The sequence below is a fragment of the Arvicanthis niloticus genome, chromosome 20 (assembly GCF_011762505.2).
Source record: "Arvicanthis niloticus isolate mArvNil1 chromosome 20, mArvNil1.pat.X, whole genome shotgun sequence".
Lineage (NCBI taxonomy): Eukaryota > Metazoa > Chordata > Mammalia > Rodentia > Muridae > Arvicanthis > Arvicanthis niloticus.
In genome coordinates, this window is record NC_047677.1 from 6,966,913 (window position 1) to 6,994,808 (window position 27,896).

Consider the following 27,896-nt stretch of genomic DNA (forward strand, 5'->3'; position numbering starts at 1 on the left):
TATGGACACAAGAGAAAAGTCTCTCCAGTCAGTGACTAAAACAGTACAAAATTCTAATTAATTAATTTACAAATATTATTCTAGAAACTTAATAAATTTATCAAATTAATTTTCTCAAACACTTAGTGTTTAAATTTTTTAACATATAGCAATGATAATTAAAGTTGCAAACCTCCACAGGAGACACTGAGTGGGTGAGTGGATGGATGGATTTGTTGCTGCTAAGCAAAACTAAGTGTCTAAGAATACCTACCTGTTCTTCCCGTTTTTGTTTTCGAAGTTGTATTCCTTCTTCTTCTCTTCGCCTTCGCATCTCTTGAGGATTTAAGGCTTTGTTCTTGTAACTTTTTATTCTGCAGTTATCCTTCCCAGGACTAGCCATTGAATCTTAGGGGAAGAAAGCAGGTAGGGATAACTCTCAAAACAACGTTTAAGAGGCTTACTCTAGGCAACTAAATTTAAGCTCACTGATTATACAGATCAATAAAACCATTTTAAACTTACAGACAAAAAATACATTCTTTCACACCTCTATCACCCTGAAGCAAAATGAACACATAGTTTAGTAATAACTTCTTAGTCATAGCACATTTCCTGATACTTTAAAGACCACTGAGACCCAAGCAACTTACTTTAAAAAGAGGTTTAGTTAGTACACAGATACCAAGGTCAAGAAGGTGCCAGCAGATATCCCACTTGCAATGAAGCCTCAGGCTGATTCATACACAGCAGAGAAGCAGAAAGGCAAGCTAACAGGCATTTGTAGAAGATACAGGGGGACAAAGATGCTAGGCCATGAAAGGGCTTCTACATTGCCAATAAAATGTGGATACAAATTTTGGCAGGAACAAATCAAATCTGTGCTTTAGCAATATTAAATGAGTAATAAATAATGGGTCTAAAAGAGCCCCAATATGCAACACCTTTGCCCTTTGTGGTATGTTAATGTTTCTGGAGGACATCTTTCAATCACTTTCATGAAACATCAACCATCTGGGTAAAAGAAACTCTTGAATTATACTGCTGGTAAAATCAACAAAGAGCCAATATTATACAGTCCTGTTTTCAATAAAATATGGTATTAGCACCAATAAGCAGCACACTTCAATGATTTAATGGAGTCTGGTTTCTGTCACTTAAGATATTACCAAGGTCATCAAGGTCATTGTTTTGTGACTGTACTATCAGTTTTCAGTCCTTTCGAGGCAATGAAGCTTTTGTACATTTTATTTCTATTATAAATGTATTTTAAAACGGCAACACAAAACTGGTTGTCTTGGCACATGCCTTTAAGGCCCACACTTGGGAAACAGGGGAAGCTGGATCTCTGTCAGTTCAAGGCCAGCTTAATCTACATTGAGAGTTCTAGGCCACAGAGAAGTTACACAGTGAGATCTTGTCTCAAAACAAACAAACAAAAACACAAATATTTTTAAAACATAAATATGAAATGTTATATTTGAAATATACATATTAGTTTTACATTTGAAAAATTATAAACTTTTAATATAGCAACACGGTACTCGTAGACAATATGAATATTTTATGTTTATGTTGCAACCTATTTTGGGTATAGAAATGAAGACTAAACAGCAGTCTAAAGTAGTACTTCAATCCTAAGTTAAACAAGATGGATGATTAGTGATTACTTAATACACTCTTACAATGATGAGGAACATACCTAGGCCTGACCAGAGACTACTGTCATCAGTTAGCTTACAAAGTAAACAGAAGAGGCTTTCATCTGTCTGTCGTGTCTGATATAAGACACTAGTTTCTAAATGTAAAAGCAATGAAGTACAGTAAAATATAAACACCCTGTCTTGTAAGAGCACAGTAAGGTAAAGCAATCAACTGGACTTCAAGAAGCTCAGAAGGGCTTCACTACTACTCTCTGTTAAAGAATGGATAAGTTTCCAGGACAGCCAGAGGTATACAGAGAAACCCTGTCTCGAAAAACCAAAACCAAAACCAAACAAACAAATAAAAAAAAAAAAAAAAAAAGAAAAAGGACAAGTATTTCAAACAAAGAGAACATACGAAGATATAAAGACAAAAGATTTGAAGGAAGTCAGAAGAGAGAGCAGTAAGAAATAAGGTATACTGAATTCACCAAAGGACTCAGGGGGAAAGAGGCAGACACTTAAGCTATTAAGAAAACAAATATAGCTCCGGAATCTAGCTGATACACTCAAGTTTGATCCTACAGAATAGAACTAAAGAAATTAAAGGGAGAAAACAAGTGCAATCTCAATAAGGATGTTGTTGATGTTCACTGTAGTCATTTTAATAGATGACTACTGACTTTAGGAGACTGTTTCTCACTATACAGATGGTTAAAATATAGGTCAAAACATATAAAGGCACTGACTCGATCAATTAACAGCATGGATAGCCACAAAAAGAAAGATGACCAGGAAAACTCTTGATAGTATCCGCATATTCATGAAAAAAGGTACGAGGAAAAGAAACAAAAAAGAAACAGGAGAGAGCAAGAGAGGAAGAAAAATCAAGGGAGTGAGGAGAGCGCAAAAAACAGGAGCTGGAGAAGTATCGGAGTTGTACTGGCATTAACAACATACCCTACATTTATTTTATTCTTTCATTGAGTCATCAGGCAAATAAGCCAGGTATCAGAATCCGTAATCATAAGTCACTGGTAAAGACAGTGAAACAAAGCTCACTACTATTGGAGTTTAAATTACAACATAATCGGCTGAAGACTCAAGAATGAAGAAAAGTGTTCAGTTGGTAAGGTGTAGCTTGGTGACAGAGTACAAGTTCAGAATGTATGACACATTTATAGCTATTCAAAATCCAGTTTTGACATATTTAATGCATTACAGCAATTTATTATATACCTAAGTGGTAGTTTGAAAGAGATTGCTGAGATGTTTGAATATTTGGTCCCCAGTTGGTAAAACTAATTGGGAAGGATTAGGAGGAAGGCGTAAAAGACTTCTATCATTCCTAGTGTCTCCCTTTCTGCCTTGTCTTTGTCTCAAGATGTGGTTTCTTACTGTAGGTTGCCTTGATCATAATGTCTTATCACAGCAGTAGCCTTGAGAAATTACTGGCTCAGAACTTGTTGTATAGTCTTGGCTGGCCTTAAACTCACAGAGATATGCCTAGCTTTGCCTCTCAAGTGTTTAGACTAAAGGCAGGCAGGCAGGCACCACCATGTGCACATGCCCTGTCTTTTACATGGGTGTTGAGGACTACAAAGGTCCTCATGCTTACCTAGTAAGTAGTGTGGAAACTGAGCTACTTCCCTGGTTGCTTCAACTATTATCTTTATACATGTGTTACTATCATAATGTATTCATCACATTGTGAAAATTACAAGAATAGACAACTTTCTTCCTTGAAGAAAACTTCAAGGAATTAATTAAAAATGTAAAAGAATAAAAGTTCTAATATATTTGTTTGGTAAGTTTTTGGTTTTCGAGACAGGGTTTCTCTGTATAGCCCTGGCTGTCCTGGAACTCACTCTGTAGACTAGGCTGGCCTCGAACTCGAAAATCTGCCTGCCTCTGCCTCCCAAGCGCCACCACTGCCTGGCTAAATTCTAATATTTTATACTCACATCTACTTGGATCGCTTTGGGCCCTTCACCCCATCACACCATTGCATACTTACTTTTTAGTTCTACAAACTTCTTAGACTATTAACTTTGTCAACGATACTAACACATTTCAAATTTCAATTTGTAATCCAAATAAAATGTAGTCAAGAACATGTATTTATTTTCTTTCTTTTTTTCAGCGATACTAACTTTCTGCATCTTGACGTCATCACTGTGTTGTCTCACTCAAAGAAATTTACTTTCCTGGAAAATAAGTTTTTTAAGGACTGGAATTCAAAAATTTGGATTTCACACAAATTATTTGAAATATAAGAAATGCTATTCAGACATTTTAAAGTTGCCAAACTGAGGTGGGTTGGTGTTTGTTTGTTTGTTTCTATTCATAAAGTTATTTTTTAAGCCAATTCTTAGAAAAACCTTATTGGATGAAGTTAGGGACATAACTGGAATCTGAATTGCCAAGGGTTTTGTCTTTCTGATATTTGTTAATGCGATTTAATTTCACAAGACAGGAAAGACTTCATTTTTCCTGTGCTTGGACACCTTGTTACAAGATGACAAACCTGTACAGAGAGAGGAGTGTCAACCCTAATCCCCTACAACCAAACATACAGAGCTCCTTGCTTACTTTTAACAAGCTTGTTTCCTACAAAGCATTAGCAATTTTTGAGTACCAACTTTGAGAGACAAGCCTCTCGTCTCCCCCCGCCCTTTCATTTTCGATGTGTGGAATAAGCTCACATGTAAATGTCATATTTGGCGTCTCGCTCCCCACGACCTTTCATTCACAGCTGTCCAGTCCTTACAACTATTATGCATCATATTTTCATCCTGAAAACCAGGGGGATGGGGGACAGCTGACAGAAGGAAGCGTGGAACCCGGGGCTGCTGGCTTTGGATCTGAAGGCAAGAGCCCGCTACTCGGGTGCAGTATGGAGGGTCCCCAAGCCGTCCTGTCTCTCCTGCAGGCGCTGAGATATTTCGTACGGCATCCCATAGCACACTGGGATGACCAGAAAACCACATACGGAAAATTACCAAGGAACCATGAGCAAGCAGGTCGGGAGCCGGGCGTCGGGAGCCGGGCCGAGCAGTGTCATCGCTGCCACGCCCCCGCGGCGCTGGCCCTCCGGGAGGGGAGACACCGATCCTTCTCAGGGAAAGAGGTGTACACCCCGGCGGCACCCGGAGCTCTCAGGCCCGCGCGGCGCGGCCGGCCTGCGTCCCTCGCACTTACCCATCCACGCGGTGCTCTCCCGAGCCCTTCCTTGCACTCTCCCGCGGTGACCTCGGCTGGGGACAGCACAGGGTGGACTCTCGGCCTGCAGCCGGTCTGCGGCGAACAGCCAAGCAACCCAAGATGGCGGCCTCCGCGCCCCTTCCTCAGACCCTAAGCCGGCTCCCAGAAGCCCTTGCTGGCGTGGCGGCCGCGGAGGGGGCGTGGCAGCAACCGTGGTCGCGGAGGGGCGTGGCTGCTCAGCTGGTGGCACTGAAAGGACCCACAGCGCTGGGCAGCTTGCCCTCCAAGGAATCCTGAGTAGTCGCTGCCTGCCAGGCTTGTCATTAGTCTTCTCTGTGCCTGCAAACACAGCTCTCTTTTGTGCGTTCATCTATCGTTCTGTACTACAATATTACATTGGAAATGCTGCGCATACCAAAGAACAGACTTACTATCAGGAAGCTAGCACCCAAACTGGTTTCTAAAAAGCAAAACAAAAATCACAGGATTTACAAAAGCCATACAAAGTCTTTTGCCTTCTTCAGCTTTACAAAGATATGATAATGTGCTTTGCTTTGCCGCCCTTCTCTTCTCCTCCTCCTCTTCCTCCTCCTCCTCCTCCTCCTCTTCCTCCTCTTTTTTTTTTTTTTTGTCTACCTTAAAAAAAAACCATCTTTTGCCGGGCAGTGGTAGCGCATGCCTTTAATCCCAGCACTTGGGAGGCAGAGGCAGGTGGAAATTCTGAGTTCGAGGCCAGCCTGGTCTACAGAGTGAGTCCAGGACAGGCAGGACTACACAGAGAAACCCTGTCTCGAAAAAAACCAAAAAAAAAAAGAAAAAAAATCTTTTAAATTTAATCATGAGACAAGGTTTTGCTATGTGGCCCTGGCTGGCCCAGGATTCATCAAGAAGAAAAAATAACCTACAAGTCTCCTGCCTCAGCCTCTTCAACGCTTGTTTCGAGATTTCAGTTTGCCATTTTTAAAATAATATTGTACAACACCTGAAGGTTTTCAACAAATGTTGAAATAAATACAAGGATTAACTCCAGATGAAGTAGTTTAAATTATAGCAAATTCACACAAGTTTCATAATCCACTTTGCAGAGTTCCAATCAGTAGTGAAAGCAGACTCAGTTCCATGCATAAGCTCTGAATATGCAATGTAAACAACATATTTCCTGCCACAAAAAGTAGATTAGTTTGTTATGTCCACTAAGTAAAACATAAAAGATAAAAAGTATCCATGACTTTCAGAGATTCTTTGTTAAAAGTCTATGCAAGTTCTGAGGGTATAAGAAGGTGTTCTAAGATGTATAAAGTCCTGAAAATACAAAAGTTTAAGTAAATTTCAAGGGTCTAAGAAAATGATTTAAAATAGGCAAATACAAATTGCCAAGCGTCACATAGACAGTTCCACCCCTCACTGGTTATGGTGCTCTGGAGAGCTGGCCCCACCTCTCACTGGCAGCAGCATTCAGGAGACTGGGACCCTGTGACTCTCCTAGGCAGTATAATAGAGCTAGCTCCTGGTTGGGTAGATTAGGGATGGAGGAGAGGTGGTGTGGGTGAGCCCACCTTGAGCACATGAGTGTGGGCAAGCTGACTCTGCCATTTGTCTGCTGTGGGATGGTCATGGGTAAGGTGGGAGGTTGGAACGGATGGGCCCTCATCCATTGACACTGGAGGTAGTCAAGAGAGTTGACCTCTGAGTTAGGAGAGCAGGTGAACTGGCCTTGTTCCTTACTGGCTATAATACCCTAGAGAGGGGCCCTGCAGTTCACCTGGGCAGCACAATGGAGTTTGTCCTGGTCAAGGGGATGCAGATAAACTAGCCCCAATAGTGGGAGCTCATCTGTGGTGAAGTGACATGGGTGTGGGGGGGTGATACCTTTTCCCCAACCCCTCACCTCTTGCAGCAAGTTGGGAGAGCTGGCCCTGGGATCATGAGTGTGGGAAAGTTAGCCTTGGTCCCTCACTGGCTATATCACTTGGGAGACCTGGCCTGCACTTCCTCTGGTCAACACAGTAGAGCTAGCCCTGAATGCAAAGGCATGAGTGAGCCATCCTTGAAGGTACGAGAGCAGGAGAGCTGTCCTTGTCCTTCAAAAGCTGCAGCACTTGGGAGGGAAAGCCTTGACTGGGCAACAGAGAGGAGCTGGCTCTGGAGGCCTGGGTATGGGTAAACTGGGAGAGCATGAGAGCAGAAGAGCAGCTGATTCTGCCTCTGCTGATGGTGACATTGGGTGGCCTCGCCAGTGCAGTGCTGGAGAGCTCACCCTGATGGTGTAGAAAAGGGAGAACTGGTATGTTGACTAGTTCAGTTACTACCCAGGTCCAGATCTAGGGCTCTGAGTTGACCACCCCAAAATCTATATCATCTGTGAGGATAACCAGGAAGAGTCCCAATGAGGATTCAATGTTGATGGTGTCATAGAAGCCAGAGATCGCAAACCAGACCAACGACTCATTGCAATGAATGGTTGTAAGTAAAGGTGTTTGGGCAGAGGGATATACTGTAGGACACACTGCAACATACAGCAACTTCCGTGATGAGATGTTTTCTATGCTTTGTTTGTTTGGGCATATTTTATATTTTGGGAGTGAGGTTGCAAAAGCAAAGGGTGGCTATGAGGCGTTAGGGAGATGAGTGTCAGTAGGGTGCATGATGTGAAACTCACATAGAATTAATAAAAAGTGTTAAAAATGACTTAACATTTATGAAAAATAAAAAACATTTCAAATTTCATCCCCCTTTTATGCTATTGTTTACTAGATTTCAAAAGTTCTGGTGGACGGGCTCCCCCAGAAACACTCACAAATGGGCTTCGCTGCAATAACATGAAGTTTATTGATGATAAGATGACAACCAGTATACTCAGGTTCCCCTGTATGCAGACAAGAGGAACCCCGAATTAAAGCTAAGGGCAGCTTATATACCATTTTTACAGAGTTCACAAGGACAGTTAACTATTTCTTAGACAGTAACCATAAAGGATTTCAAACATCCATTCCCAGGCCTGGTTTCTATTCCCAGGCCTATTTTCTAAGTAACTCAAATTTGCACCTTATCTTTTACAACAAAGTGGGTAAGCTTAAGTGGCTTCTGTTTACCCAGGTTTACTGTGGTAAGGGCCCATCTCTCTAATAAACTCCTGTCTTGGGTCTTTCTTCCTGGAATGTTTGTTTGAGTCTTTGAAATGTGCTCTCCTGGGACATGTCCCTGGGGGAAGTTAATGTTGGATTTTAAAACAGAAATCAGAGCTTCTTTTTAATCTTACGTTTCTACATTACATTGATTAATAAAATGTCGATAAGCTGGGTAGTAGAGCACTGACTACTTACTCTTCAGTCACAGCCTCAAGATCTTAAAGTTTCTTTGGCTGTTATTGTCAGACTGTCTTGACCCACCAGCTCCCAATAACAACAAAGAGACTTTTAATTATCTACAAAAGCTTAGGCCTTAATGTTGTATTTTATAAAAAAAGAAAAGGAAGCCAGGGATATGTATCCTGTGGGGGAGGGCATACCTCTGTAGAGCCCATGCTGAGGCATCCCCTACCCATGAGGTGCCAGCCATACAATGGATATATATAGACTAGAGTTTATTTAGGGCATGGGAAGGAGAATTGAGGGGGTAGTAGAGACAGAGAAAGGCGGGGTGGGGGAGGCCAACCAGGAACACATAGAGAGAGATGGGGGAGGGAAATGGGGAGAGAAAGGACAGAGATGGAAGAGATTAAGAGGGTAAGAGAGTAAGAGAGAGAGGAGGGGACAAAAAGTTCCTTTTATAGTGAGTCAGGCATACCTTGCTGTTGCCAGTTAACTGTGGGGCAGTGTTCTGTGCACCTCCCGTGTCCCCTTCGCCCGTGGAAGAGAGACACGAGAGGCAGTGTTCGGGTGGTTACCACAGCGAGGCTTTATTCGTATAAGCAGAAGTGGAAAGGCGGAAAGACAGGAAGAGGCACAGCTTAAATACACCCTAGAGTGACGTATTCACTTCTGATTGGCTGTTCACTCATTACCCCATATTACGCCCCGGGATGGGCAGTGACTTTGGTGTGCTTTTGCCTCTTGCACCTGCGCAGGTAGTTGTTTACTAGTGGGGAGGACAGGATGCCCACACCATCTTGGAATGGCGGACATCCGATAACCGCGGTTTCCTACAGGGCAGAGCCTAGAAAAAATGATAATGTGAAAATAAATTGTAAAAATGAAATTTTAGGTCTCAACATGAAAGATTCTTAGGTTCAACGTTTCAATTTACACTCAAGTGTTAGCTGCCCCTGGGGTGCATCCCAGGGACGTGAACTAACATTTCAAAAGAACAAAGGACCCAAGATAGAGGCAATAAAACACCTGGGTGAACAGTCACTTAAAAGAATTCTCCCTGACTGAGATACAGATGTAAATTGGGAGTGAGATACCGATGTAAATAAGGACAGAGACTGGGAAGGAAACCAAGCTTGAGAACGGATGTTAAAATCAGCCTTTGTAGTTATTGATTAAGAGGTAAAACTGCCTTTATGATCCTTGTGAATATTGGTATATAAACGACCCCAACTCTGATTCAGGACTCTTTTTTTGTCTGTATACAAGAGAGTCCTCTTGCACCAGTATCAATAAACCTCATGTTATTACAACGAGTCCTGCCTGTGGGTTCTCTGGAGGAGTGAGTCCCTTGGTTTTGGACACTTAGAGTCCAACAATAACACTTATAGCTTAGGCTTGTTCCCAATTAGTATCTATAACTTAATAAGTCATTTATACTAGTGAACATTTGTCACAAGTCCCATTACCTCTCATTTAGTCCCCATACATCTGAATTCCTCTGTGTCTGAGCTGGCAAATCCTATACTTCTCAATTCTTCTCACAGTTCCTATCTCTGGCTGGATGTCCCACCTTTCCTCTCCTGTCCTGCTATAGGCAATCACATCTTTATTAAACCAATTAGAAGGTGATGGAGAAGTATGCTTACAAAATATGATACAAGGTGCTGAGCAATTAGAATAACAATACCAAAGTTCACACCTTATTTTTGGTTCTCTGCTGGTATAGAAATCAACATTTAAATAATGTAAAGGCTACCTTTACACAGTGCCCAAGAATATTATCCCAACAGCTTGTCTTCTAAGTATAGACTTAAAAGTATTTCTCATTGGGTTAAATACATCTCTGTCCAATCCAAATATATCTGGCTCTCTGAACAGAGAAAAAAATGTTCGTAGTTTTTAAACCCAAATCTACAGCTTTTGCTAAGAGTCAGAGGCATAGTCAGGTCCAACTTTTTTATAGACAACTGTTAGCTGTTTTTCTACAACATGGATTTTTAGTACAGATTACAAACAGTGGTAATACGAATATAGCTAAAGTATTTATCTTTTGTAAATTAAAAAAATTCATGTAAGCTATGGGGAATCAAGGGAGCCATAGGTCTCAAAGGTTAACTGGACTCTAGAAGTACAGCCTAAGTGCCGGTGAGTGTCCTTACCTGGCTATCCCTGAGGATGAGCTCTCTTTCTGTCTTCCCTTGTCTTGTGACTTCTTTCCTATCCCAACTACCAGGATGATGGGCCCAAAATTTCCAAATGAAAGATTTTCCTTTAAGTTCCTAAAGTTTAACTTCTCTTCCTAGTCTACATATTTGTCCCAGCAGATTTCTGATCAACTAAAGACTGCAAACTGCTCCAAACACACCATCAGGTGGCCCCCCAAAACTAGCAAGCCCTGTACTTGAAGCCAAAATAAACCAGATGCTTCTGACAAAACTTCCTACCAGCTTCAGCCCCAGCTTTGGACCTGCATTCCATACAGCTCCAAAGCTACTGGTATACTGGTACTTCACTAGCTTCAGAAGTTCCAACAAAACCTTGACATCTGACCAGAAGTACCTGCCTCCTCCAGGCCATTGAGCAGAATTCCCGCAGGAGCATGGCAACATCCTATTTTAGCTGAGAAGCAGCTACAAAAGGGACTAAATCACTCTTTATCATTAACAAAAGGCTGCAAAGTTAGGTCCAAAGAAACACAGTTCCCCTCTACCAAAGAAGCCATTTCTCTATTACTATTGAAAGAAAGAAGGGCTGTATTTGGCACTTATTAACATGCCAAAGCACATGTAGGCCTCTAGGCTCCTTCAGCATTACAAATACATTTTAAAATCAGAGATACAGCAAAGGTTACTCCAGATGGGTGCTGGGATCTGATTGAATGGCTTAATTAAAATTACAACCTTTGCTTCTACATAAATCTGAATCAATGCTTTAATCCATAAGATCTAGAGTTTGTGTGAAACTTTATAGCTAAAGAAGCTCCATTTTATGCTAGGCATCCATCTTGTTACCCACCAGACATTTGTCTCTGACTCCAGTCTCTGGATGTTTCCAGTAAGCCTTGTAAGACTTCTCCCCTGTTGTCTGAGGAATGTTGATTAATCTCCCTCTTCTGGGGCATTTTCTGAGCCAACCAGGAATGTTAATTAGCCTCTCAGTTCCTGAACTGACCCCTTCAGCCTGACACAATGAAATCCACTCAAAAATGTACAGCTGTGACTCTTGTTATGATATAACTAACTGATGTTTGCTTTTGCTTCTGTAACTTTCTTATATGGATATCCAAGATTTATTTTGAGTTGCCTTAATAACTTGGCAGAACAGAATAGTTTTTACTTGCTTACATAGATATTGAAGGTCTCCATGTGGTTTTTCCCTTTAAAACTTCTTCCTCATAACTCTCCTGAATGGCAGTCTCAAATTTGGCTCAGAGATTGTTTGTCCTTCCAGCTGATAATTAATAAATCTTTTAATTAAAACTGGATTAAGTCGAGTTGGAGAGATGGCTCAGCGGTTAAGAGCACTGACTGCTCTTCCAGAGGTCCTGAGTTCAATTCCCAGCAACCATATGGTGGCTCACAACCATCTGTAACAGAATTTGATGCCCTCTTCTGGTGTGTCTGAAGACAGCAGTGTACTCATATACATAAGATGAATAAATAAATCTAGAAAAAGAGAAAAAAAAAACTGGATTAAGTCTATGGAATACCATAGTCTGTCTGACCAAGAATGAACATATTATAAAGAGACATTTGTGTTCTTTGTCTATTAGAAGTATAGATGCCATAAAATTAAAATTTCTCTAGCAGTCTCTGTGGAGCACAAAAGGTTACACTACTGGGACCCCAAGAAGAAAACTCTCAGAGGGCAACCATTGCAATCTGAAGAGGATTTAATTAATTAGTCCAATGCATTGGGGCTGCTTGCTTACACAGGAGAAGTGGCCAAGAATGCCCTCAGGCAGAAGCATCTATACAGTTTGAACAGGGCAGGTGTTTTGGTGATAAACTGGTTGGTTGGCATTGATGGGTTGTGGGAGACCCTCTAACAGAGAGCTATCTGTTGTCTGACAGCTCCATATGTCTGATAACCCAAGGTTTTTCTTGGAACCGTGTGTCTTTATTCACCCTTTTTGGAAAGGGAGGAATCTTGTGGTTTTTCTTGGGATTGTGTGGCCTCACCCTTCTGGGAAGGGAGGGGGCCAGGAGGTAATTTTCCATGGACTTTACATCACCTTTTGGGCAAAGGAATGGCTGAAGCCCTTGGGGAAGCCAAGGGAGAAACCTGTGTCTTGAAGAAAGAGTCACAGCTTGTTGGGTCATTTTGCAGGAGAGACATGGAGCTAATACTACTGAGTCACAAGTACTTCTTGCCTTGTCTTTAAACACTACCTCAAGTCGATACTCCAGAGATGAACTAGACAGGTCGCTGTTTCCCTTTATCTTCCTTTCTAATGTTGCTGAGCTCATTAGAAAAGGAAAGGTGGCTGTCTGAGGCCTGGGCCGGACCTCTGCTAGGCCAGCTTGTGAGTGCACCCCGGATTCTGCCAGACACATTCTGGGGGATCCATAGAACCCATAGCCAGTGCTAGCACTCCCCTGCCGCTGCACGCCCCTCTTCCAGTCTGAGGCCTGTTGGTGAGTGCACCCCGGTTACTGCTGCCAGACAGTATTCTGGGGGCTCCACAGATCCCACAACAAGCTTTAGGTAGGAAAACCCACATACTACCCTGAACTCATAGCTGGGTTCCCTGAGTGCTCAGAATCCAGCAGATACCCCCCCCCGCCCCTGCCGGCTAGCACCCCCCTTCTGCCCATCTCCCGGGTCTGAGGCCTAGACCAGACCTCTGCCAGGTCTGCAGTTGTGTGGACCCCGGATTCTGCCTGAGACATACTGGAAGGTCCACTCAACCCAGAGCCACAGAAGAACAACTGAACTCAGAGTGTCAAACAACATATCCTGAGATATCCAAGAGGAGACACTGCACCCAGAACAGCAGACAAATAGCTGGACTGCTACCTTGGAGGCACCATATCCTGAGGCATCCTAGAGATACCACCATAATCAGTGCAGCAGGAAAAAATCATAGAGACATCTGGACCCCTAGAAGACCAAACACAATTGAGACAACTGGAAAGGCAGGATACAATCAGAGACAGAAGCACAGGTAGCACTAGATTTAACAAGATGGCAAAAGCCAGATGCAAGAACGTAAGCAACAGAAACCAAAGTTACATGGCATCATCAGAACCCAGTTCCCCCATCATAGCAAGCCCTGAACACCCCATCACACCAGAAAAGCAGGATTCAGAATTAAAATCACTTCTCATGATGATGATAGAGGACTTTAAGAAAGACATAAATAACACTCTCAAAGAACAGATAGAAACCCTTAAAGAGGAAACACAAAAATCCCTTACGGAATTGCAAGAAAATGCAACCAAACGGGAGAAGGAATTAAACAAAACCATGCAGGATCTAAAAATGGAAGTAGAAACAATAAAGAAATCACAAAGGGAGACTACCCTGGAGATAGAAAACTTAAAAAAACGATCAGGAGTCATAGACACAAGTATTACCAACAGAATACAGGAGATGGAAGAGAGAATCTCATGTGCAGAAGATACCATGGAAAACATTGACACAACTGTCAAAGAAAATGCAAAATACAAAAAGCTACTAACCCAAAATATACAAGAAATCCAAGACACAATGAGAAGGCCAAACCTAAGGATAATAGGAATAGATGAGGGGGAAGACTCCCAACTTAAAGGACCAGTAAATATCCTCAACAAAATTATAGAGGAAAACTTCCCTAACCTAAAGAAAGAGCTGTCCATAAATATACAAGAAGCCTACAGAACTCCAAATAGTTTAGACCAGAAAAGAAATACTTCCCGCCACATAATAGTCAAAACATCAAATGTACAAAACAAAGAAAAAATATTAAAAGCAGTAAGGGAAAAAGGCAAAGTAACATATAAAGGCAGAACTATAAGAATTACACAAGACTTCTCACCAGAGACCATAAAAGCCAGAAGATCCTGGACCGATATCATACAGACCCTAAAAGAACATAAATGTCAGCCCAGACTACTATACCCAGCAAAACTGTCAATCATTATTGATGGAGAAACCAAAATATTCCATGACAAATCCAAATTTACACAGTATCTCAACACAAACCCAGCACTTCAAAGGATAATTGGTGGAAAACTCCATCACAAGGAGGGAAACTACAACCTAGAAAAAGCAGGAAAGTAATCTTCTAAAAACCGTAAAAGAAGGTAGCTACACAAACATATCTCCACTGCCAATAACAAAAATAACAGGAAACAACACTCATTTTTCCTTAATATCTCTTAATATCAATGGACTCAATTCTCCAGTAAAAAGACATAGACTATCAGACTGGATACGTAAACAGGACCCAACATTTTACTGCATTCAGGAAACGCACCTCTGTGGAAAGGACAGACACTACCTCAGAGTAAAAGGTTGGAAAACAATCTTCCAAGCAAATGGTCCCAAGAAACAAGCTGGAGTAGCGATTCTAATATCAAATAAAATCAGTTTTCAACCAGAAGTAATCAAAAAAGATAAAGAAGGACACTTCATATTCATCAAAGGAAAAATGTACCAAGAGGAACTCGCAATTCTCAACATCTATGCCCCAAATGTAAGGGCACCCACATACATAAAAGACACTTTACTAAAGCTTAAAGCATACATTGCACCCTACACAATAATAGTGGGAGATTTCAACACCCCACTCTCAGCTATGGACAGATCATGGAAACAGAAACTAAATCGAGACACAATGAAACTAACAGAAGTTATGAACCAATTGGACGTAACTGACATCTATAGAACATTTCATCCTAAAAAAAAAGAATATACCTTCTTCTCAGCACTTCATGCTACCTTCTCCAAAGTAGACCATATAATTGGTCACAAAACAGGCCTCAACAGGTACAAAAAGATTGAAATAATCCCTAGTACCTTATCAGACCACCGTGGGTCAAGACTTGTCTTTGACACAGACAAAAACAACAGAAAGCCCACATATACTTGGCAACTAAACAATGCTCTCCTCAATGATGACTTGGTCAAGGAAGAAATTAAAGACTTTTTAGATTTAAATGAAAATGAGGACACATCATATCAAAACATGTGGGACTCATTGAAAGCAGTACTAAGAGGAAAAATCATAGCTCTAAGTGCTCACAAAAAGAAAGTGGAAAGAGCATACATCAACAACTTGACAGCAAACTTGAAAGCATTAGAACAAAAAAAAGCTAGTATACCCAAGAGGAGTAGACGGCAGGAAATAATCAAACTCAGGGCTGAAATCAACCAAGTCGAAACAAAAAGAACTATACAAAATATCAACAAAACCAGGAGCTGGTTCTTTGAGAAAATCAACAAGATAGACAAACCCTTAGCCAGACTAACCAAAGGGCGCAGAGACAGCATTCAAATTAATAAAATCAGAACTGAAAAGGGAGACATAACAACAGAAACAGAGGAAATCAAAAAAATTATTAGATCCTACTACAAAGGCCTATACTCAACAAAATTGGAAAATCTGGAGGAAATGGACAATTTTCTAGATAGATACCATGTACCAAATTTAAACGAGAAGCAGATAAACCATTTAAACAGTCCCATAACGCCTAAAGAAATAGACACAGTCATTAAAAATCTTCCCACCAAAAAATGTCCGGGGCCAGATGGTTTCAGTGCAGAATTCTTTCAGACCTTCAAGGAAGACCTAATACCAATCCTCTTCAAGTTATTCCATCGAATAGAAACAGAAGGAACACTACCCAATTCATTCTATGAAGCTACCATTACAGTCATACCTAAACCACAGAAAGACCCAACAAAGAAAGAGAACTACAGACCAATCTCTCTTATGAATATTGATGCAAAAATACTCAATAAAATTCTCGCAAACCGAATCCAACAACACATCAAAACAATTATCCATCAAGATCAAGTAGGCTTTATCCCAGGAATGCAGGGATGGTTCAATATTCGGAAATCCATCAATGTAATCCACTACATAAATAAACTCAAAGAGAAAAACCACATGGTCATCTCACTAGATGCTGAGAAAGCATTTGACAAAATTCAACATTCCTTCATGTTAAAAGTCTTGGAAAGATCAGGAATACAAGGCCCATATCTAAACATAGTAAAAGCAATATACAGCAAGCCAGTAGCCAACATCAAACTAAATGGAGAGAAACTTGAAGCAATCCCACTAAGATCAGGGACTAGGCAAGGCTGCCCACTCTCACCTTACCTATTCAATATAGTACTGGAAGTCTTAGCCAGAGCAATTAGACAACAAAAGGAAGTCAAAGGGATACAGATAGGAAAGGAAGAAGTCAAAATTTCACTATTTGCAGATGATATGATAGTATACTTAAGTGAACCTAAAACTTCCACCAGAGAACTCCTAAACCTGATAAACAACTTTAGCAATGTGGCTGGATATAAAATCAACTCAAACAAATCAGTAGCCTTCCTCTATTCAAAGGATAAACAGGCAGAGAAAGAAATTAGGGAAATGACACCCTTCACAATAGCCACAAATAAAATAAATGATCTTGGAGTGAATCTAACAAAGCAAGTGAAAGATCTGTATGACAAGAACTTCAAGTCTCTGAAGAAAGAAATTGAAGAAGATCTCAGAAGATGGAAAGATCTCCCATGCTCCTGGATTGGCAGAATTAACTTAGTAAAAATGGCTATCCTGCCGAAAGCAATCTACAAATTCAATGCAATACCCATCAAAATTCCAAATCAATTCTTCATAGAGATAGAAAGAGCAATTTACAAATTCATTTGGAATAACAAAAAACCTAGGATAGCAAGAACTATTCTCAACAATGAAAGAACTTCTGGGGGAATCACCATTCTGGACCTCAAACTGTACTACAGAGCAGTAGTGATAAAAAATGCATGGTATTGGTACAGAGACAGACAGGATGATCAATGGAATAGAATTGAAGACCCAGAAATGAACCTGCACACCTATGGTCACTTGATCTTTGACAAGGGAGCTAAATCCATCCAGTGGAAAAAGGACAGCATTTTCAACAAGTGGTGCTGGCTCAACTGGAGGTCAACATGTAGAAGAATGCAAATTAATCCATTCTTATCCCCCTGCACAAAGCTCAACTCCAAGTGGATAAAGGACCTTCACCTAAAGCCAGATACACTGAAACTAATAGAAGAGAAGTTGGGGAAGACCCTCGAATACCTAGGCACAGGGGAAAAGTTCCTGAACAGAACACCAATGGCTTATGCTCTAAGATGAAGAATTGACAAATGGGACCTCATCAAATTGCAAAGCTTCTGTAAGGCAAAGGACACTGTCAACATGACAAAACGGCAACCAACAGATTGGGAAAAGATCATTACCAATCCTACATCCGATAGGGGGCTAATATCGAATATTTACAAAGAACTCAAGAAATTAGACACCAAACAACAAAATAACCCCATTAAAAAATGGGGTACAGAGCTAAACAAAGAATTCTCAACTGAGGGAACTCGAATGGCTGAGAAGCACCTTAAGAAATGTTCAACATCCTTAGTCATCAGGGAAATGCAAATCAAAACAACACTGAGATACCACCTCACACCAGTCAGAATGGCTAAGATCAAAAACTCAGGTGATAGTAGATGCTGGCGAGGATGTGAAGAAAGAGGAACACTCCTGAATTGTTGGTGGGGTTGCAAGCTGGTACAACCACTTTGGAAGTCAGTCTGGCGGTTCCTCAGAAAATTGGATATAGCACTACCCGAGGACCCATCTATACCACTCCTGGGCATATACCCAGAAAATGCCCCAACAAATAACAAAGACATATGCTCCACTATGTTCATAGCAGCCTTATTTATAATAACCAGAAGCTGGAAAGAACCCAGATGCCCTTCAACAGAGGAATGGATACAAAAAATATGGTACATTTACACAATGGAATATTACTCAGCTATTAAAAATAATGAATTTGGGAAATTCTTAGGTAAATGGATGGAACTAGAAAATATCATCCTGAGTGAGGTAACCCAATCACAAAAGAACACACATGGTATTTACTCACTGATAAACGGAGATTAGCCCAAAAAGCTGAAACAACAAAGATTCAACTACCAGACGACATGAAGCTCATGAAGAAGAAAGAACAAGTAAGGATGCCTAGGTCTTTCTTAGAAGGAGTAACTAAATACCCAAGGGAGCAAATATGGAGACAAAGTGTGGGACAGAATCTGAAGGGGGGGTTGTAGGGAGACCATTCCTTCTGGGTATTCATTCCAAGGGCAGCCACCAAAAATAGACGCTGATAGGGATGTCAGGATGGGAAAGCTGACAGCAGCCAGATAAGGCTATCTCCTTAGAGGTCCCCCAGAGTCGGACATACCCAGAGACAGATACCCACAGCTATCCATTAATCTGATCAAAGGTTCCCAATGGAGGAGTTAGAGAGTAAATAGAAGGAACCTTAAGGGCTGGTGGCCCCGTGAGGAGAGCAACAATACCAACCAGCCAGAGCTCCCCAGGGTCTAAACCACCAGCCTAGAAGCACATATGGAGAGACACATGACTCCAGCTGTATATGTAGGGGAGGATGGCTTTGTCAGGCATAGGTGGGAGACAAGATCATTGGTACCTTGAAGGCTGAGCACGGGGGTGGGGGTGGGGGGGTGGAATCTGAGGGTGGGGAGGGGGGCTGGGAGTAGGTGGGTAAACACCTTCATAGAGGCAGGAGGAGGGGGGATGGGATAAAGGGTTCCTGGGTGGTGGAGGAAATATGGTAAGGGGATAAAATTTGAAATGTAAATATTATATCCAATAAAAGAGGGGAAAAAATAGAAAAGCTGTTAGAACCAACATTCTTAATAAAATGTCAGCTCTCTTTAAAAAAAAAAAACTATCTTGATACTAAAAGTTGTTTTGAGAATTGTATATTGCAGAATGATCAGCCTTGGTGTATCTACTCAACAAGGAAGCTAGGCAGACCTGCGCAAACCTCTGAGGTCCGGGAATTCCATCTGGAGGCAGCGAAGACACAGCATCAGAGGATTGTCAACTTGCTCTCCCCGCCCCCACTCCTCTTCTAATATCTCAACGCCCATAATCAGCTTGAAGAAGCTAATGATGAGTCAGCGCCCCTATTCCCTGGGCTTGGGGACTAAGGTGGTAAATGTTGGGCTGTCTCTCTAGGGAAAAGTGGTTTTGTCAGAATAGAGAGGATTAGCTAGGGTTTATTGCATAGCCATAACCTATTAGTAGAAATCTGTATAATTAATATCAAGATGAAGATATAAATTCTTAAATGGCACCAATTTACTTTGTTTACAAATTTTAAGATTTTCATTGGCATGAGCTTCTTAGTGATATAAGAGTGAGATGAATATTGTTACTCCCATAGGCATTGTACCAGTATAACACATTTAGGAATTCAAAGCTTAGACCCAGTCCTTCTTTAACTTTTTTAACTGATTTGAGATGGTCAGCCTGTGAGTTAAGGGACTATAGCAAATTCATGGCTTGGAGTTTATTATAAGGGTGTTCTCTATGTTTTATTTAGAAATAGCTGAGTGGAGTTAACAGGCAACAGTCCAGATTACCTTACATGGATAGCTGGTTTTCAAAACATCAGAAATCCTTAGAATTGACATGACAAACATATCAGTATTAATGTTCATTTTCATTAGAGACCTGTCTGCTCCGGACAGCTTTCTATATTGAATTCTAAGAAGAAATTGAGCATCCTTGGAATTACTCCAGTTGTGGTGAGACAGCCACTAGGCAAGAATTGCCACTTTCCTTCTACAGACAAATTACTGTCCAGAAAAGGACACACTTGCAGAATAGTCGACTGATTATATCTGCCTAGACAGAGTAATCAGCCCTTAATAATTCTGCAGCACTAAGGTCTGTCAGATGATCCTGGGCCAGAAGGCAGAAGAACAGATGCTCCAACGTTTTGAAGTAGAGTGAGTGTCCAGGTGTTCAGAGGTCTCTATAAATTGGCTAAGTTTAGAAACTATGATTTGTGCTTCCCACAATTATAGTTAACTCAGTCATTCTGGATTTCTGATGGGGTTGAAAACATATAGCTATTGACCTTAAGAGAAAAGACTTGAGTGGATGGTCGTCAGCTGACATTCATCCTAAAGCCAGGTTCAGAACTACATGTTTTAGTTAGAATAGATGACAGAGGAGCTGGTTAGTCAACAAAAGGATGGACGGGGTATTAGGACTATCTTGTACCTCACTGATACAAATTGGCATAATTATGCTCTAGTTGTATTTTGAGAGAAAAGTTTCATTTTAACAGGAAGGGTGATGTGTAGGAGGAGCTAAGGTAGGAGGAGTACTGAGAGGAAGAAAAGGAGTAAGAAGCGGAGAAGAAGAAAGCGAGGAGAAGCTAGGTGAAGAAAGAGAGAAAGAGGGGGGAGACAGGGAGGCAGAGGTTCAAGTATCTCCACCAGTCAAAGATAGATGTTATATCTAGGTTGGTCAGTGGGTTACACCTCTGATTGAACAATTCCAAACTTATAAAGCCTATGATTAACATTATTTTTAAAAAATGTATAAATGCAAAAAAGAAAAGGGGGCATGGGATAGGGGTTTCCTAAGGGGGGTGGGGGGTGGGGGAATGGGTAAAGGGGATGCCATCTGAAGTGTAAATAAAATATCTAATAAAAAAAGGAAAAAAAAAAAAGGAAAGGTGGTAGCCTGGATTTTAAAATTACATGCAACATCCTTCCCTCCCTTTCTCCACATCTTTTTTCTCCTTTCTCTTTCTTTGTCTTTCTTTCTTTCTTTCTTTCTTTCTTTCTTTCTTTGTTTCTTTCTTTCTTTCTTTTTCACTTCTTTCCTTATTTTTTTCTCAGGGCAAGAATTTTCAGTTTCTTGCCTTGGAGACACACATCAGGTCTTAAGATGAGAAGAGGTAGTCAGGTTATGGGATCCATTGGTAGCTAGAACCATGGTATTTTGCAAAGTTCCTCCACTCTGCTTGAATTGTGTGCTTGAACTGTGACAATCCTAGAAACTAGTTTCTTTTGTAGAACTCAAGTAACATGTTTCTCTAGATTCCTGCCATCTCTGTTGTATGAACTTAAAACAGTGTATAAACAGGAGAAATGGTTGTCCACCACTGTCATACTTTAAACTGACATCCTAGTTAGTTGTATGCCAATTTGACACAAGAGAGAGTCATTAGGAAAGAGGGAACTTCAATTGAAAAAAATGTCCTTCTTTCCAATTTGTTTTGATCTCCTTTTGTTGCCTAATTGCTCTGGCTAGTCAAGATGTCACTATTTGCAGATGATAAGAGAGTATACACAAGCTACCTCCCCCCCCCCCAAAAAAAAGACCAAAGAACTACTAATAACTGATAAATATCTTCAGCAAAGTGGCTGGATATAAAATTAACTCAAATAAATCAGAAGGCTTCCTCTACTCAAAGGTAAAATAGGGAAAGAACATCCTTCACAATAGTCCCAAATAATATAAAATATCTTGATATGATTCTAACCAAGGAAATGAAAGATCTCTATGACAAGAACTTCAAGTCTCTGAAGAAAGAAATTAAAGAAAACCTTAGAAGATAGAAAGATCTCTCATGCTTATAGATTGGCAGGATTAACATAGTAAAAATGTCCATTCTACCTAAAACAATCTACAGATTCAATACAATCCTCATCAAAATTCCAACGCAATTCTTCACAGAGATAGAAAGAACAATTCTCAAATTCACCTGGAATAATAAAAAACCTAGGATAGCAAAACCCTATTCTCAACAGGAAAAGAACTTCTGGGGGAATCACCATCCCTGACCTCAAGCTGTACTACAGAGTAATAATGATGAAAACCACATGGCACTGGTACAGAGACCGGCAGGTAGATCAATGAAATAAAATTGAAGACCCAGAAATGAATCCATACACCTATGGTCATTTTATCTTTGACAAAGAAGCCAAAACCATCCAGTGGAAAAAAATACAACATTTTCAACAAAAATGGTGCTGATTCAACTGTTGGTCTGCATGTAGAAGAATGAAAATTGATTCATTTTTATCTCCTTGTACAAAGCTCAAATCCTAGTCGATCAAGAACCTCCACATAAAACCAGATATGTTGAATTTAATAGAAGAGAAAGTGGGAAAGAGCCTCAAACACATTGACAAGGGAGAAAATTTCCTGAACAGAATACCAGTGGTTCATGCTCTAAATGGGACCTCATAAAATTGAAAAGCTTCTGTAAGGCAAAGGACACTGTCAATAGGACAAAACAGCAAACAACAAATTGGGAAAAGATCTTTACCAACCTTACATTTGGTAGAGGGCTAACACCCAAAATATGCAAAGAACTCAAGAAGTTAGACTCCAAAGAACCAAATAACCCTATTAAAAATGGGATATAGAGCTAAACAAAGAATTCTCAACTGAGGAATCTCAAATGGCTGAGAAGCACTTAAAGAAATGTTCAACATCTTTAGTCATCATGGAAATGCAAATCAAAATGACCCTGAGATTCCACCTCACACCATTCAGAATGGCTAAGGTCAAAAACTGAGGTAAAAACAGATGCTGGTGAGGATGTGGAGAAAAAGGAACACTCTTCCATTGCTGGTGGTACTGTAAGCTGGTAAAACCACTTTGGAAATCAATCTGACAGCTCCTCAGAAAATTGGAAATAGTTCTTCCTGAAGACCCAGCTATACCAAAACTGGGCATATACCCCAAAGATGCTCCACTTTGTTTATAGCAACCTATTTATAATAGCCAGAAGCTGGAAACAACCCAGATGTCCCTCCAAAGAAGAATGGATACAGAAATTGTGGTACATTTGCACAATGGAGCAATACTCAGCTGTTAAAAACAATGACTTCATGAAATTTGCAGGCAAATGGATGGAACTAGAAGATATCATCCTGAGTGAGGTAACCCAGACACAAAAGAACACACATGGTGTGCACTCACTGATAAGTACATTTTACCCCAAAAGTTTAGAATACCCATGATACAACTCACAGACCATATGACACTTAAGAAGGAAGAACAAAGTGTAGATGCTTTAATCCTACTTAGAATGGGCAACAAAATAATCACAGGAGGTAGAGGGAGGGAGGGACCTCGGAGGGAGAGAGGAGGGGGAGTAGAAAAAGGGCGGCAGGAACAGGTATTGGAAGGGAGAGATGTACAGAGGGTCAGAAAATTGAATAGAAACACGTAGCAGAGGAGGATGGGGAACTGGGGGGTAGCCATTAGAAATTCTCAGACCTCAGGGTAGCAGAGGCTCCCAAGACCCAATATAAATGACTTTATCCAAAATACCCAACAAAAGGAGAGACAGCTTGTCTCTCCTCTTTGCGGGATGGGGCCATCTTCCCCACGAATCTCAGAATTTTTAACCCAAAAATATTCCTGTGCAGAGGAAAGACAGGGACAAAAAAATGGAGCAGAGACAAAGAAAAGGTCATCCAGAGATTGCCCCACCAAGTGGCATCCTACATGCATACCAAGGGACATTCTATGTAGGGCATCCCATCTATAGATACCAAACTCCCATATTATTGCTGATGCCAAGAAGCAGTTGCTGAGAGTAGTCTGATATGGCTGTTCCCCGAATGGTCCTACCAGCACCTGACCAGTACAAATGCAGATGCTCACAGACAACCATTGGATTAGGCCTGGGGACCCCAATGGAAAATAACTGAGGGATCTGGAGGGGATTGTAATCCCATAAGAGGAACAATATTAATGAACTGGGTCACCCAGACCTCCTAGGGACTAAACTATCAACCAAAAAATATACATAGCAGGAATCAGGACTCCAGATACATACGTAGCAGAGGATGGCCTTATCTGACATCAATGGGAGGGGAGAGAGGCTTGATGCCCTAGCCGGGAGGCTGGAGTGGGTGAACAGGTGGACAAGCACCCTCATAGAGGCAAAGGAGAGGAGGTAAGAGGGAATGGGATGGGGGGTTGTAGAGGGGTAACTGGGAAGGGGGATATCATGTGAAATGTAAATGAATAAAATAATTAATAAAAAATAAAAGCAATCCTTTCAATAATTTTAATATGAAAAGAAAAAAAAAAAAGAAAGAAAAGAAATGCCCTCATCAGACGGGTCTGTGGGCAAGCCTGTGAAACACTGAGCATTTTCTTGATTAATGATTAAAGTGTGTGAGGTGGGTCCCAGCCTATTGTGGGTGGTGCTGCCCTTGGGCAGGCGATCTTTAGTTAGACAAGAAAGCAAACTGAGCAAGCCACAAGGAGCCATAAGCAGGTCTTCATGGTTTCTGCTTCTGATCCTGCCTCTGACTTCCATCAGTGATGGAATGTGACCTAAGAGTCATAAGTTGAAGTAAACATTTTCCCCCAAATTACTTTTGTTTTTGTTTTTATCCTCCCACAGCAATTGAAAGCCTAATAAAACATTTCACCATCTCACCATTCCCTTGTTACCCTAGAAATGGCCAGCCATGGGCCAAGACAAAGTTTAAAAAAATCTCCTTCCCACCACCCTTTCCTTGAAACCTGTAACGGACTCCTGTTCTGGTCCAAAGACCTGCACTTTACTTAGAGAATCTGTGCTGCTGCTGCCTGTCTGTAGCCAATTAATAACCCAATATAATTCCTACCCCACTGGGCAATTTACCTCAGAGTCCTCCTTGAACCTCAAACTTGAAGCTTTTGATTCATAGTTAAATGCTTGCCTTTTTCTTTTTTTCTTTTCTTCCTTCCTTCCTTCTTTCTTTCTTCCTTCTTTCTTTCTTTCTTTCCTTCTTTCTTTCTTTTTTTTGGGTTTTTCAAGACAGGGTTTCTCTGTGTAGCCCTGGCTGTCCTGGAACTCACTCTGTAGACCAGGCTGGCCTCGAACTCAGAAATCCACCTGCCTCTGCCTCCCAAGTGCTGGGATTAAAGGCCTGTGCCAACACTGCCTGGCAATACTTGCCTTTTTCTACTTCCTATTTTCACTCCAACACCTTGACACCAACCTTGCCCATTTATGGCTGAGTTCCTTGTGTCTATAGGTTATTTTCCTCACTAATCTTGTATTGGAGAGAAAGATGAGTGATATGGTATACTGGCAATGGAGCAAATCTGGAGGGGGAGTTTTAGGTATTTTTTTAAAAAGTCGCATTAGCCTTTTATTTAAACAATATAAATCCTGATGATATGAATTTATGTGCCTTTAGTCAAAAATCTACACAGAAACTAAACAAAACCACAGAAACAAAAATTAGCTTTCTTCAAACTGCATGTTTCTAAACTTTTCTTTCTTTTTTTTTGAACATCTTTTTTTTCTTTTAAATTTTTATTTTTTGTTTTCAATACATCTAGACCAGTTTTCCTTCCCTTGACCCCTCTGAGGTCCCACTTCCCCTCTCCCCCAGATCTACTCCTCTATTTCTCTTCAGAAAAACAACAGGCCTCTCGGGAATTTCAGCCAAACATGGCATAAAAAGATATAATAAGACTAGGCAGTAACCCTCATATCAAGTCTGAGAAAGGCAATTCAGTGAGAGAAAAAGAGTCCAAAGGGTAGGCAAAAGAGTTAGAGACAACCCCATTCCCACTGTTAGAAGTGCCACAAAAGCCAGGCAGTGGTGGCACAGGTCTTTAATCCCAGCACTTGGGAGGCAGAGGTAAGTGGATTTCTGAGTTTGAGGCCAGCCTGGTCTACAGGGTAAGTTCCAGGACAGCCAGGGCTACACAGAGAAGCCCTGTCTCAAAAAAAAAAAAAAAAAAAAAAAAAAAAAAAAAAAAAAAAAAAAAAAAGCCACAAAAACACCAAGCTATCAACCATAAAGTATATGTAGAGGACCTAGCACAGAAACGCGATTGCCTCTCCAGTCTTTGTGAGCTCCTATGAGTCTAGCTTAGTTGACTCTGTGGCCCACGTTCTCTTGGTGTCTTCAACCTCTCTGGTTTCTACAATTCTTCCCACCTCTTCCAAGGACTTCTCCAAGCTCCAAGGGGAGGGACCACATGGAGATCTCCAATTTGGGCTCCTTTTCAGCCTAATGTTTGGCTGTAGGTCTCTGCATCTGCTCCCATCAGCTGCCAGAGGACGCCTCTCAGATGATGATTGGGGTAGGCACCGATCTATGAGTGTAGCAGAATATCATTAGGGTTTTGGGTTTTTTTTTTTTTTTTTGTCCATGGGCTATCCAGCATGTGGTCATGCAGGCAGTTTCGGGAAGGGAATGTGCTCCCTCTCGTGGCCTAGACCTGAAATTAGACCAGTCATTGGTTGGCCACTCCCTCAAGTAAGTTCTGTGTCACTTTTGCTGTAGCAGGTTTTACAAGGAGGTTATAGGTAGTAGGTTTTGTAGCTGGATAGGTGTTCCTGTTTTCCACTGGAAACCTTGCCTATGAAGAAACACAGGAAACCTGCCCCAATCTCTGCGCATCAAATCCTGCACTCTCCTGCCCCTGCGCCTAGCCAGAGCAGTTAGTGTCTTCTGACCCCTTTTCCCCAACATAGATGCCTTTGAAGAGGGTAGACAAAAGACAGCCCAATCTGGAGCCCGAATATTGTGATCCTTATGTCGTGACAGCACTCTCCCAGCGCAGATGGCTCCGACATTTGAACGAGGCAGGAGTTAGTATACTTGAAGTGATAAAGCCCACTCTTGAGCAATTAAGTCTTCTCAGTCAGCTGTGACCGAGTTATAAAAATACGCTGGTCTCTGATAGTGGAATAAGTTATTTTTCCCAAGTCAAAAGGTCTTTTTCCAGTTGCGCAATTCCGCCTCCCAGTCTGAACAAATGCTATCCGGTTTGTAGGACTGCACTCCCTTTTCCCCTGCCCAATCATGTAACGCCACGGGAGAGCCCCAATTTATGCATCCTATATAAACCTCAAACCCCTAGACTTAGGGGTTGCTCTCCTAACCTGCGCAGCGGGAAGGACAGCAAACCAGGTCCAGGGGCCCATAATAAAAACTCTCTTTGTATATTATAAGGTGTCTCCTGGGGTTTCTGGGAACAGGGCATAACACCTGGTTACAGAAGATGACATCACTTCACCTTTCTCCATGAACTAATCCTGTCTTGGGGGAAAAGATGAGTCACATGGGAAGCTGGTGATGATGGAAATCTAGAAGCAGAGTTTTAGTTACCCCTTGTTTAGACATTCCGCGAAGTTCTGTTTTCTGAACATTTTTATACCTCTGGAGAAATGACTTTGTTGTTGGCCTCACAGCTAATGGGTGATTACTAATGTGCTCATTTTCTACCTTGAAATGTTCTGTAAGAATATCTTCACTCTTACAATGACTTCTAATTTTGTTTCTTCACTTCCCTTTAGTAGAATGAGAAGCAAAATATATATTTGCTCCATGTACCACGGTCAATGATACCCCATCATTTCAAAATATTATACTTGTCAGATTGTGTCATCCTCATATTTCAATACTCCAGTAGCTGCCTCATAGGGCAATCCCCCAGAGAGGGAGAAACACAGTTACACAGGATAAGCAACTTTGTAACATTGACAAAGGAACTTGCCTTAATTAACTTGCAGAACTTGATTTAGAGCACAGACACTGAGTAAACAGGAACACGTGTTTGCCGCAGGATCAGACGAATAAATGTACTCAGAGTTACAGTTTTAGCGAATCTGGAGTGGAAACCCCGTCTGGAGCACGGGAGGGGGCGGTGATGCTCTGTTGCGTTAGCGAAAGTTGCAAAAAAAAATCCCTCACAAGT

General features: G+C 41.2%; 1 protein-coding gene and 1 long non-coding RNA gene across 2 annotated transcripts in view; both read right to left on the minus strand.

The window, feature by feature from the left end:
• Kpna5 (karyopherin subunit alpha 5) overlaps positions 1-5,009 on the minus strand; it is a 47,530-nt gene extending 42,521 nt beyond the window's left edge. The window contains exons 1-2 of the mRNA XM_034524691.2: positions 4,824-5,009; positions 254-387 (exon numbers count right to left, since the gene is read on the minus strand). Coding sequence (XP_034380582.1) covers positions 254-387; positions 4,824-4,827 — 138 coding nt within the window. The 5' untranslated portion in view covers positions 4,828-5,009. The remainder of the gene's footprint in view (positions 1-253; positions 388-4,823) is intronic.
• Positions 5,010-8,699: 3,690 nt separating this feature from the next.
• On the minus strand, positions 8,700-27,895 carry LOC143435164 (uncharacterized). The gene is made up of 4 exons (XR_013105218.1): positions 27,696-27,895; positions 26,131-26,288; positions 11,482-11,802; positions 8,700-8,981 (listed from the first exon to the last, which is right to left on the minus strand). It is a non-coding gene; the product is annotated as an uncharacterized LOC143435164 (long non-coding RNA).
• Position 27,896: the final 1 nt, after the last annotated feature.